General features: G+C 40.0%; 1 protein-coding gene across 1 annotated transcript in view; it reads left to right on the top strand.

Annotated features, from left to right (window-relative positions):
• Positions 1-14,245, top strand: part of LOC126140954 (mitogen-activated protein kinase kinase kinase 7-like) — a gene marked incomplete at its 3' end in the record, with an annotated part of 91,889 nt that overhangs the window by 35,236 nt on the left and 42,408 nt on the right. Inside the window, exon 4 of the mRNA XM_049915241.1 lies at positions 6,780-6,922. Within this exon, the coding sequence (XP_049771198.1) occupies positions 6,780-6,922 (143 nt within the window). The remainder of the gene's footprint in view (positions 1-6,779; positions 6,923-14,245) is intronic.

Raw genomic sequence — 14,245 nt, 5'->3', positions numbered from 1 at the left:
GTGTGCACCATTTTTAATGCTCCGTACCACAGTCAGTAAAAACAGAACCCTTATGGGATCACTTTGTTGTCTGTCCAACTATTAAGTCACCTTTATCTCAGGAATAGGTAAGATCCTTTAGCAGTGTAAAAAGTAAAGCTTCTAAGTCAGCGCAATAAAAAAAGCCATTTGTGTCAAATATTTTGATACTTGCAAACTCACTAATCAAAACCTATAGGGTACTTCCTGTTGATCTAGAATCATGAAATGTGGCAAGAAGCAAGGTTTTATAGTACAAGTAAAGGGAAAAGTCCGAAAACAGTTATTTTGTAATTGTCTCATGAAAAAAATATTAATTTGTTATTCATTAACTGTCTGTGTGTCCATTTGTCGAGATAATTTTTCTCAGAAACGAATAGACATAAACTGTTGGAATGTATGTCACATACTCTGGTCAAAGGTCCCATGACAGTGTAAAAAAAATTAAGCTTCTGTGTGAGTGGGTTTGACTGCAGTCTCATCTGATTATGAGTGAAGATAAACCTGAAGGTGCTCCGGTCTTGTAAATACCTAATTACTCTCACCTTAAAGATATTACAAGGTGTCTACGACCCGGGACAACCGGGAGATCCGGGAAAAACCCGGGATTTTTTTCATCCGGGAGAAAACCGGGAAAAACCCGGGATATTTTTAGAATTCCGGGAATTTTTCATTGTTTTAGTTTTCAGTTACATTTTTGTAATTTTGACTAGTAAGAACCGACACACTAACAACGGATATTACTGTATCCCGCTACTGCAGAATAATACTTCAACAATAAAACATAAACGAGAGAAAAAAACGAAAATAACTTAAATTGCAAAGGAAATGCGCCATATACAACAATGACACAAGTGCTCATGCAAGCGTCTACCGACTGAAAATGTGTCAAAGACTTTAGGAAGACTATGCAGTGCTTCATAACAACAAATTCCCTCCAATGAGTGTGAAGTCGCAACTGTTCACATTCGATTTGTTTTAGCAGTTAACGCGCGGGCTCATGCGCATGTGCAGTAGAGTCACGTTTGAGTAGTAGATTCTCCCGCTTCTGTCAACAGGAATGTGGCTGTTGGCTGTGCAAGCAGTCGCAGCAAGCAGCTAGATACTTCCGGGAAAAGGGGACGCCTAATTCATATTCTTGAGGGGGGGAAAAAACTTGTTTCACAAAGCACCTAGCATCCAGCGCACATTTGCCTATCAATTAGTCATATGATTTTGAAACACTTCTCTGTTGGTATTTGAACACATTTTAAGTTGATTTCTGAATGAATCATAAGCTGACTTTTGAATGCATGCATAGTGTACATGATGTCTCTGTCAGGAGAATCCTCGTCGCATCTAGAAATAAACTTTCCACAGACAGAAGGGGACGGGGCTATACGAGCTGAGTGGAGTAAAGCCGAATGGATGAATGGCAATCGCTGTCTGATTATGTGGCTGATTGGGTGTGGGAATGATCATCGCTGTTATAATTACTAGCGAAATCCATAGATTCATACTATCAGAATGGAAATAAACGACTGACAGGAATAACAGGTGAGAAAGATTATGTATTATCTTCTCGGTGTGTCCAAGAAAATGAAGTTTTGACAGAAAATGTTAGGCCAGATCGCTACACTAGTAAGGACCAGTAGTACAGTCCCCGGCTACCAGCCGCTTAAGTTCTATTATGGAAGAAACGCGGAAAGCGTGTTGTACGAACACGTAAAAACGCCTAACCGGAGAATAATTGCGGGAGAACTAAACCAGTGATTCTGGCAGGGTTAGTGAAGTTAATCGGCGAACAAATTTTGACAGTGGCAGCAATAGCTACAGAATTGGTGATGACAGGATTGTTTGTTAGAACGAGGACGGAGAAGAAACGAGGACATCACACAAATTATGGAAGAATAAGACGATTCCAAATTTATATAAAAATTTCGTAATACTAGTTTTCTATGTCATGCTAGAGAAGCTGGTGCATATGAATGAAACGTGAAACTATTTCCTAACATAAAGCTTTTTGCTTGTAGTAGGCCTAATAGGCATTTGATATTGATACTTATTGGATTATATTCTGTCGTGTTATAAAAATGACCATTTGTGCCAAAACAGTCTCGTTTATTTGGTGTGTTATAAAATTGCTGCCGTATTAGAAAGGCCTATTTTGTTTTATCTAGCAGACAGTGACAAAATAGACGTAATCAGATCGAGAAACCACACCAGTCTTGGGTATTATTTGTATTAACAGTTTTTTCAGTATTAGATAACTACATTTCGATTTTTCATGTAGCAAAACGTTTGACAAACTTTGATGAGGTAAAAGATTCTTTCACAGAAAGGAAAACACGCCATGTAAAGCTGTAGCAAGATTAGAAAGAAAAAAATGCTAGGAGCTAAGGTTTGAAGAAATGTGTAATTTCTTGCTTATCTCTTGTCAGTACTGGTTTTATATATCCTATATTTATTTTTATGACACACAAAACAGCAAGTTATTAACTAATGAGCAATGAAGAGTTCAGATTTTCTGAAGAGTTCTTGTTCTCTCGATTACAAATAATCCCATCCGCTATTAATTGCGAGATTTTTTTTTAATAGAGGCAGGCTGCCAAACCGGCCGACTGGGAGCAGGAGAGGCACCACGGGACATTTCAGTTTCCACTCTCCTGAATATAGTTTGGACGTGCAGTAGAAAAATGCTTTATGAAGAGGCATGGAACTGCACTTGAGCATACTTAAGACCAAATAATATGTCTTACATTTCCTCGAATAAATACGTTTTATGTTTCAGACTTTTCAGAAGGATGTGCGCTAGAAGATGAACATATTTTGAAAATTCGATTTTTTTTAGTATTGACCCTGTTTGCCAATGTCGTAGATCCGGGGCTGATGCGCAGAGCAATCTGAGCTATAGTGGGTAGTCTCCACATGACCCGTGTTTGCGTTCAGTGATTTTGCTGTTTCCCCTTCGTTTACTCTCACGTCAAATGAAAACAAAACGGATATCCGTGGCCGGCAGCTATCAAGTGAATTAAAACACATTCACATAATTACTAAAGGCTGAAATATGTCATTAGTTTCAGATTTTATTTTATTTCCACCTTTCTGACAGTCAAGCATTAATCGCCTTGCGGAACAATGAAGTTATTTTTGTCTGTTTGCTAAAGAAATTTGACTTTTGCTAATCTTTTCCGCAGAGGCAGTCAATGTATCTGAAACGAAATGTTTAATTCCACAGTACTGGGTAGTTTCAACTGTTCGCTGCATTTCAAGTGCACGTTTTCATTTTCTAGCACGTATGGCATTATGCCATAATAAAGAACCAAACATGATATAATACAGTACTGGTGCTCCAAGAAAATTTACATCCTGAAAACCACACTTAAAAGCTTAATATCAGGTCGGGGTCTACGGTACTTCATTGGGAATCTGGACATACGAGTGTGCCTTTAAGTATGCACTTTAAATGTGCACATTTTAATATGGTTCATGAAATTCCGATGCTCTTGCAGTATCATCTTTCATTGATGATCTTTTACATGTACGTACATACGGGCTTGCTACGTCATGATACCTACCCAAGCGCGGTGTCGCCTGTTACCTGAGCTCTCTGGCAACTGCTGAAACGAATCTATTTGTAACAGGTCGCGGGAAAATATTACGATTGGTGGTTTGAAAAGCGTTACTTTCAAAGTAAATATCCTGTTACGTAAGTAGAACTACGTACAAGAATGGACCGTGAATTTATTAAATCACAAAGCTTTTGACTCTCATTTAAAAATCAGGTGTCTGATGACGAGCCATTTAGAAGCATTTCGAACCCTCGAACCCTGAAGATCAGACATTTATGTCATTATTAAAAATTTTATAGGCACATTTGTGTGTAACGCACGCAAAAAAGATCAACAGTATATGCGAAAGCTTAGCTTCTCTTGCAGCTTGAGACCGATATTTTATGTGAAAGCTTTGCTTTTCTTGTAACAACACTATGTATTAACTTTCCCTGTTTGGCGCGCTACTTAACACTGTTGTTGCTATTGGCTGACTACATCACGTGTCCTATGCTCTGAATATCCTGTCATCGGTTGGCGAGATCACGTGACATGAGTTACAAACGGCTTACAAAAGCGCATCGAAATCTCGGTTTCAATGGTTCGGAAAGTAACATGCGGTGTTTGGTGAATTTTCTAATGTATGTTTTCGTAATACGAAAATACGCAGCGTACATGTTGCTGCACATCAAAGATATTTCCAAAACGTGTCTTTTTCTCTGAGTTTCGTTTTCTAAAGCACCGGGAAATTGTACGCCCGTGTACAAAACCATAACCATTCAAAGGAGTGATAGGGGAAAATATACTGTCATCCGGGAGAAAGTGTGTTTTTAACCGGGAAATCCGGGAAAAATCCGGGAATTTTTTTTCCTTGTCAACGTAGACACCCTGTATTAGTGGGGGGGGGGGGGGGGGGGGGGCGGGATATCTATTAGTAAAATAGCTACTTTTAGTTTCAGTGGGAATTTAATCCTGTGGTTAAATTTCAAAATTCCTTGTGGTTTGCCAAGCATCAGTATCTATTACTCAGTTTCTATCATGATTAAATTACTTTTATTATTATAATTTAATAACTTAAATGACTGAGCACATAGGATCACAAAAAATTACGCTCACTGATCTTTGAACTTTGATTCCTCTAACTCAAAGACTACTCAGCAGCGGATTTTAAGAAAGTTTAAATAATTGTGGTGCTAATTAGTGTAGCATGTTAACATGACTCCAGAATTAATAAAGTAAATGCAAAAATTACAACACCAAATCTGAAATTAAACTAAAAGTTTAACTGTAAAACTTCAAAATTAAAATGTTCTTAAAAGTTCTGGAATTCCGAGGACCAATATCATGCCAGTATTATCATGTCACTATCGATATCAATAACAGGCAAAAATAATTGAGATTCTCGACTCCCGGGATAGATGCACTATCTACATACATAATTAAGTTAGAATGGAAACATCAGAGCGTGAGTTATACTCACACTCGGCCAATATTTATATACTTCGTGTTGATCCGTATATACGCATCTGGTGTTATTGTACATATTTTATTAATTGCTGTTTCACCAGGAAGACACTGGGTCTGCAAGATCCTTCATTATCTGACAGCATTGACCTCATAGCTATTCTTCCATAGAAATGAAAACATGGTAGCCAGAGCATGCCAAGTCAGGACTGTAGTGATGATGCAGAAGACTTTCCCCATCAAAATTCTTAATAGCAGTATTAGGACGCATATGAGGCTGCAATTTGTTCTTTTTGTCTACAATGCTCGATGGAGCTTCAGAGATGTTTAGATGTATTGGACAGCATTTATGATGTGGCCAGGTTCCAGAAAATCAACCAGAATGCAGCCATCTGCATCACAGAAGACTGTTCATATTTTCCCAGTAGATCAATCTCTTCCTGCTTTTTTCTTATGGCTAATCCAAATCGTGCCATTCGTTATTTTGATGTTTTGTTTACTACTCATTTTATAGAGGCATATTGAGTCGCAGACAATCACAGTGAAAAGATATTTTGATTGTGCCTGACTGCAACTCAGCACCTCTACTATGGGGTTGGATAGCAGTCTTTCCTCCTCATAATATTGGTATTCCATATTGGACATTCCAGTTTTGGGCTATGAGTCTGTGAACTTTGTAGCTTACAGTCATTAAATACTTCTTGATAACTCAGTTTACTAATCATTCCCTGCACAGCAGTATTTCTGTTGCAAATTTAGTTGAGATTTCATTGACAGGTGACGTGTCTTTTGTCCATGAGCTCTTCAAGTCATGTGTTGAGTATCATGGAAACTGTTTGAGGGATACTGCTGCAGAGCTCATCTTGCGTGCTTGTGTTGCCATCTTTAATGTACTTCATACACGTCATAACACTGCTGTCACCTGTGCGCAAAGACCATGTGCAGGCCGAAGTCTTAAGGTTCATTTTTTTCTCTTTGATAAGGATTTCAATGACAGCACACTGCCAAAGCAAAACAAAAGCCTGTGGTCACAAGATATAAGTTAACGACCATGCAGTGTGTCAACACATAGTACAAAGTATGTAGACTACATCTGCATGTGTGATGGTATGATGTCATTTTAATTATGTCTTGGAACTGCAGTTCCAGCAAGGGGTTGCTTGTGACCTTCATTTTGAGCCTTTTACTTTTCCAGAACTATTTTGTAACTACAGGATGAGTTATTCCATAACACGATATAAAAACTATTGTCATACTCATCTTCTCTTTTACTACTGATCAAGTGTTTTTCCCCACTTTTTTATTAGACTAAAAGACAGGAAGTAGGCATAATGTGAGCACTGTTGTATGTGAATGTATGAAATATTTGAAACTATTCTGCTTGTACAGTAGTGGTTACCCCTTTTTAAATAAATGATACTGTAATTTTGTTTATTTTGCTTATTTTTATTCAAGTATGTTTGTCGAGAGACAATAATTTTTAATCAGACTGTATTCACTGGTCTGTTAGAAGATAGCAATAGGATGTGTACATGACAGCATCAGAATCAGTATTGTGTTTGTGTTTTCAGAGGTTATTTGGTAGTCTATGCCTCTATAAGCAACACACTTGTCAAAGTAATAGTGATGAAGTTTTCTTATGATTTACTCTTAATATTTTCTTGTATTTGTAACATTATTCATGCTCAGTTATTTACTCAGCAACTGCTTTAGTACTAATCTTTATTTTAACAGTGAAATTGATAGACTCGTGTTTTCTTATTACAGGGATCTTAAACCACCAAACCTTCTTCTCATAATGGGTGGAAAAGTACTCAAAATATGTGACTTTGGAACAGCCTGTGATAAGAAAACCTATATGACAAACAATAAAGGGAGTGCTGCTTGGATGGCTCCTGAAGTGTTTGAAGGCAAGTTCCTCTTTTTTTCACTATTAGCTGTAGTGATAATTATTTATACTTTCTTAATAGACATTCATTTTTTGTTTTACATTGTTTCCTGCTAATAATGAAATTGTGTAATTCAGAAGCTAGTCTAAAGGAGGTAATTAACCATATCATTTCTGAGTAATCTAAGGATTGAACGTAACTACTCATCAAATTGTTGAGGCTCGAACACATCAACTGGCACACCTGCCTGGTCTCTCTCTCCACCACACATCCCCTCCACCCAGGCCCCGTGACCCTAACTTCACTGATCCTGCACTCACTCTCTCCACAGTCTCCTGTTTGCTCCATTATATTTCCTCCCCTTCCACTTCATTCCTCCAAGCCGTATGTGCTAAGCACAGCTCCACGTGCCTGTGGCCATAACGAGCTCACCAGTGCCATATTTTTATCCTGTGCAACTGTTGCCTCTCCCTCCCAGTTGTGAGCCATTTGTCCCAGACCATCTCTCTCTCTCTCACTGCCTCTTCCCTCTCTTAGCTCGTGCCGCTTGACATTCACCCCATTTTAGCTGCAATATCAGTGCATAGCTTTACATATGGATGTGTTCTGTATAGGTCTGGAGAAGGATTTGTCTGAAACCCAGAAATGTACTTAGTAAACTGTTGACAACTCAATGCGTCTACCATATGGTCAGTTGTTACCTTTATTCCTTAAAATATTCATGTTCGACTAAGAACTTTCCATACCTTGTTCATATCATTTCTGATGAATTCATGAACTTAAAAATATTTAAAAAATTCAGTAAGTCTTTGGGAAATACCATTTAAATTTTGTGGACACAGATACATTGTGTGACCAAAAGTATCCTGACACCTGGCTGAAAATGACTTACAAGTTCATGGTGCCCTCCATCGGTAATGCTGGAATTCAGTATGGTGTTGGCCCACCCTTAGCCTTCATGACAGCTTCCATTCTCACAGGCATACATTCAATCACATGCTGGAATGTTTCTTGGGGAGTGGCAGCCCATTCTTCACAGAGTGCTCCACCGAGGAGAGATATCGATGTCAATTGGTGAGGCCTGGCACAAAGTTGGCATTCCAAAACATCCCAAAGTTGTTTTGTAGGATTCAGGTGAGGACTCCGTGCAGGCCAGTCCATTACAGCGATGTTATTGTCATGTAACCACTCCACCACAGGCCGTGCATTATGAACAGGTTCTTGATCTTGTTGAAAGATGCAATCTCCATCCCCGAATTGCTCTTCAACACTGGGAAGCAAGAAGGTGCTTAAAACATCATGAGCAGCCGCTCGACCATGAAATCCGAGTTTTCTCACCTCCCGCTTAACTGTCATAATACTTGCAGTGGATCCTGATGAAGTTTGGAATTCCTGTGTGATGGTGTGGATAGATGTCTGCCTATTACACATTACTACCCTCTTCAACTGTTGGCGGTCTCTGTCAGTCAACAGACGAGGTCGGCCTGTAAGGTTTTGTGCTGTATGTATCCATTCACATTTCCACTTCACTATCACATAGGAATCAGTGGGCCGAGGGATGTTTAGGAGTGTGGAAATCTCACTTACAGATCTGTGACACAAGTGACACCCAATCACCTGACGACGTTCGTAGTCTGTGAGTTCCGCGGAGCACCCCATTGTGCTGTCTCACGATGTCTGACGACTACTGAGGTTGCTGATATGCAGTACGTGGCAGTAGACAGCAGTACAATCCACCTAATATGAAAAACATGTTTTTTTGGGGGGGGGGGGGGGGGGTCTGGATACTTTTGATCTCATAGTTTACCATTAGAAATAAAGCATGAGTATGTGTCAGCAAATGTCAATAAAACTGAAATCTGTCGTGTCATTTCGCTCTTATGTTTCTACTGTAACTCATTGTTTTGCTCCAATTGCTGTGATCTTCTTCAGGAGGCTGAACACTGTCAAACAGTAGTTTTGTGTTCCCATATAAAAGGGAGGTTCATCCCATTTGTATGAGCAGGCTGGGCATTATTAAGTGGTATTCATAGTACCCTCAGTGACAGGCCATTGTTTCTGTTTAAGTACTTGCAGTCAGGTTGACAAACAAGTATTAGTAGTTGTTGCTCTTATTTATTTCAATAAGTGACATGCTTTTGTGACTTAACTGTGTCAAGAGAGGTGGAGAGGAAAGTGCGAAAGGTGTAAAAGAAGTCTGTCTGTTTTATAATATAAAAACTGCCTGAAATGTAGACATATTTAGCTGTGTCACTTCTGTTTAAAAATCATATTTAATAAAATCATATTCAACATGCATTATTATTTTGTGACTTAACAAAATATTGAATACATAATTTAAACAGCTCTTGTCTTGATTTTGGCAAATGTGATAGTACTTACAGTTAACTTACTTCCCATAGGTTCCGGTATTATTATTATTATTACTTTTACTTTGCAGACTTATTATAATTGCTTATTTGCTATCACCAGACTTGCATTGTGCACTGTACAAATTAAGACGTGCTCCCTCCCCCTCCCCCCCCTCCTCCCCCTCTCCCCCCCTCATGCATGCATTCCCCACCCCCTCATACTCCCCCTCCCAATGCATTATCTCCTTCAATAAACTTAGGAGAGTAGCCATAAAATTCTAATTATCACCACAAAGAAAAGATGGTGATGGTATTAGTCTTTCTTACGTAATCACCATAACCCAGAACCTTTGCCTTTCGTACTCAAGTGCTCTAACACCTAAGCTACCCTAGCATTACTCTGGACCCGTCCTCACAGCTTTGCTTGTGCCAGTACCTCATCTCCTACCTGCCAAACTTCGCAGAAGTTCTCCTGTGAAACTCCTGGAAGAAAGGATATTGAGGAGACATGCCTGTCTGTCAGCCACAGCCTGGGAGATGTTTCCAGAATGAATTTTTCACTCTACAGCAGAGTGTGCGCTGACATGAAACTTCAGGTAGTGGTGGAAGTAAGGGAGTGAGGACAGGTCATGAGTTGTGCTTGGGTAGCACAGTTGGTAGAGCACATGCCCATAAAGGCAAAGGTCTTGGGTTCGAGTCTCAGTCCATGCATTTGTAGAAGGTGACAGTACAACCAGGTAGATGATAACTGAAGCACAGTATTCAGTCAGTGAACGAAAATTTGTGCACATTAGATCCCCCGCCAGTTGATTTCAAAGTACAAATGAAACAGAATGGGCCTATATATGCAACACCAAATTATTACAGTGAAAGAGATTATATTTCTTAACACACCATTCCCAATCTGAATCAAAGCAATTATCCATGGAATAGAAGCATTGTTCCTCTTCAACAAAGAAAAGTAGTGAGGGTGACAGAGGAGGAGGAGGAGGAGGAGGAGGAGGAGGAGAAGAAGAAGAAGAAGAAGAAGAAGAAGTTGAAGGTGATTGCATCAACATACAATATTATGAATACAATGTTTTGGAGCTTGAATACACCGTCACGTTAAGACTGTAAATGCCACTCCTACAGTACTACTCTGGGAACCATGACAGGCCATAGCCTAACGACTTGGACTGTTGACAGCAGGCATGATTATTCTGGATGGCATTTCCCACCCTCATACAGATAGGAAAATGTAGGGATTATTGCAAAAAAGATCCTTGCTATTTATGGGAAATAAATTCTTGTATCAACTCACAACTGATGTTGGTATCTTCAGTTCTAACAATACCTCACTTTACATCTCAGAATTCACATATATTCTCCATCATACATTGCTGGATTTACACTTGTGGAAGAAAAGATGTTGTTACAGCTACCTGGGGGCTGTTCACTAGCAAAGTGTCGTGCCAGAAGAAGGAATGTTGGGGAGGGCTATTCTGCCAGACAGTGTCAGGATGATGGACAGAATCAGCTGTATATTGTGAAAACTCAGTGTGAAGACTACATACAAATCTAACTCTGGTGTTCTGATAGTGTCTCAGATCAACAAAGGACAATACAGTCTCACTCAAAATGTCAGGAGTATACTTGTGGAAGAGTCTGTGTTAGAATGACTATACAGTGAATCAGTAGCAGATCATTGAACATAAACTTTTTTACAGATTGGGACAGGTGCAACATGATGTGCTGTGAGATATCAACCATGTAATAAAATTCATCATCGTGTAAGTTCTCAGTGTGAAGAAGAGCTACCACACCCATTTGTTCAGAATAGCCATCGAAATTCATAAACATGACAGTAATTTTAACAAGAAAGAAGAAATCGTCAAGACAAATGTATCCTGAATTTCCGTGCTGCGTTGAATCACCCTTGCAAATAACAATGGAGGAGCTACAGTGATAATGACTAGGGAAACACCCCCATGGACATCAGTGTGGAGAGTATGTTTAACCTCCACAGTAGGCTCGACTCCAGTCTGCTACCAGTAATAGAGGTGATTCTTTGAGAATTCTAGTCACAATGCCAGCAAAACACTAAAAAAACATCAGCTGAGGCTCCGGAGACAAAAGCCAAAAGGCTGTATGCCACCTTTTTTCCTGGTCTTCTTTCTTACAGGAGAACTAGTTCAGCAAGCTATGCTGGAAGACTTCTGTGAAACTTGAAAAGAAGCTGTAATGCAAAATTGAAGCTCTGAAGGTTGGTTGTGAACCCTGTCTTGATGACTTAGAGTAGCCTCTAAAAGCATTGACCACAAATTGCAAGGGTCTAAGCTTGAATTCCTATCAGGCACTAGATTGTAATCTGTCATAAAATTTCAGAATAATGTGCACTCTGTTACAGAGGAAGAGATTCATCCAAGAAACAAGTAATTTATTGTAATCTTAGAGAATGAAAATTTTAGTTTTTAAGCAATAAAGAAAAATGTCTGAAGGCAATCGTTCATCTGCTGCAGCCCTCGTCCGCCCCTCCAAACCCCCTTCCCCACTCCTCTCTCTCTCTCTCTCTCTCTCTCTCTCTCTCTCTCTCTCTCTCTCTCTCTCACACACACACACACACACACACACACACACACACACACACACACACACACAGAGTTGATATTGTTTGCGAGCTGTTGTATAGATAGGCTAATTTGTGCAGTGGCAAGGAGGGGGGGGGGGGGGGGGGGGGGAATGTGTGGGACAAGGAGGGCCAACATCACAGTTCACACTCAGCAACAAAATGACATTTAAATAATAACCAAAGTGAGAGAATGTGCCATGAGAGAGAGAGGGAGGAACGGAATGTTGTGGAGTAAAATGCATTACAGTATTGGGACAGTGGTTGAGCAATGAGACGAGAAAGATGAGGACAAAGAAGTGGGCTGCCAAGGATAACGGCATGTCACACACTTTAGCAGTTACACTGCAATTCTCACCAAAGAGCTATTTCAGTTTGGCATCTAGCACTCACACATAATACTCAGTGGGAGGCAGTTAATGATATGCAGTCCAGTGACCAGTGCCCGATTTGATTACCTACCAGATAGGAGACTGAGCAGTCACCAAAAGGGAGACATGAAAGTGGCTAGCTCAGCTGTGAGTGATAGGATTCTTTGGCTGGTCTATTATTCAGCTGCGAGATACTTTCATTTGGTCACATAGATAAGGTCACATGTGGTCTAGGGGTAGCGTCTTTGATTCATAGTCAAAACGCTTTTGGTGGCGAGTTCGAATCCTGCCACTGCTTAAATTTTGATTAATAATCAGCATTGGTGGTTGAAGACTTACGGTATAAGAAGTCACCTTCATTCTGCGTTGTCAAAGAGGGCAGAGGATTGGAGAGAGGTTCAGGGCACTCTCTTGTCCTAGGGGTGGGAAACTGGCCCTAAAGGTGGAACAATCAGCAATGATCTACGGCATGAGGATGCAGAAGGCAATGCAAACCACTGCATTAAAAGCACATAACGTTTATCCACAAGACATGTGGCCTGTAATTTAAAAAGTGTCATGGTGATCTCTCCATTAGCAAAAGATTCCGGAATAGTCCCCCATTCGAATCTCCGGGAGGGATCTGCCAAGGGGGAGGTTACCATAAGAAGAAGATTGAGTAATCAAAGGAAGGATAATATTCTACGAGCCAGGGCGTGGAATGTCAGAAGCTTGAACATGGTAGGGAAGCTAGAAAATCTGAAAAGGGAAATGCAAAAGCTTAAGCTAGATATTGTAGGAGTCAGTGACGCGAAATGGAAAGAAGACAAGGGTTACTGGTCAGATAAGTATAGGGTGATATCAACAGCAGCAGAAAGAGGTATAATGGGAGTAAGATTAGTTGTGAATGGGAAGATAGGGCAGAGAGTGTGTTATTGTGAACAGTTCAGAGACAGGGTTGTTCTTATCATAATCGACAGCAAACCAACACCGACAACGATAGTTCAGGTATACATGCTGATGTCGCAAGCTGAAGATGAAGAGAGAGAGAGAAAGTGTATGAGGGTATTGGAAGGGTAATAGAGTGTATAAAGGGGGACAAAAATCCAATAGTCATGGGGGACTGGAATGCAGTTGCAGGGGAAGGAGCAGAAGAAAAGGTTACAGAAGAATATGGGCTTGGGACAAGGAATGAGAGACGAGAAAGACTAATTGAGTCTGTAACAAGTTTCAGCTAGTAATAACAAATACACTGTTCAAGAATCACAAGAGGAGGAGGTATACTTGGAAAAGGCCGGGTGATATGGGAAGATTTCAGTTAGATTACATCATGGTCAGACAGATTCCAAAATTAGATACTGGATTGTAAGGCGTACCCAGGAGCAGAAATAGACTCGGATCATGATATAGTAGTGATGAAGAGTAGGCCGAAGTTTGACGTTAATCAGGAAGAATCAATACGCAAGGAAGTGGGATACATACAGAAGTACTAAGGAATGACAAGATATGGTTGAAGTTCTCTAAGGCTATAGATACAGCAATAAGAAATAGCTCAGTAGCTCAGTTGAAAAGGAATGGACATCTCTAAAAAGGGCCATCACAGAAGTTGGAAAGGAAACCATAGGTACAAAGAAGGTAACTGCGAAGAAACCATGAGTAACAGAAGAAATACTTCAGCTGATCAATGAAAGGAGGAAGTACAAGAATGTTCCTGGAAAGTCAGGAATACAGAAATACAAGTCGCTGAGGAATGAAATAAATAGGAAGTGCAGGGAAGCTAAGATGAAATGGTTGCATGAAAAATGTGAAGACATCGAAAAAGAAATGATTGTCGGAAGGACAGACTTAGCATACAGGAAAGACAAAACAACCTTCGGTGACATTAAAAGCCAGGGTGATAACATTAAGAGTGCAATGGGAAGTCCACTGCTAAATGCAGAGGAGAGAGAGCAGATATGTGGAAAGAATACATTGAAAGCCTCTATGAGGGGGAAGATTTGTCTGATGTGATAGAAGAAGAAACAGGAGTCAATTTAGA

The sequence above is a fragment of the Schistocerca cancellata genome, unplaced genomic scaffold, assembly GCF_023864275.1.
Source record: "Schistocerca cancellata isolate TAMUIC-IGC-003103 unplaced genomic scaffold, iqSchCanc2.1 HiC_scaffold_708, whole genome shotgun sequence".
Taxonomy (NCBI): Eukaryota; Metazoa; Arthropoda; class Insecta; order Orthoptera; family Acrididae; genus Schistocerca; species Schistocerca cancellata.
Note: the sequence above shows the minus strand (reverse complement) of the source record. Positions and strands in the feature narration are given on the sequence as shown.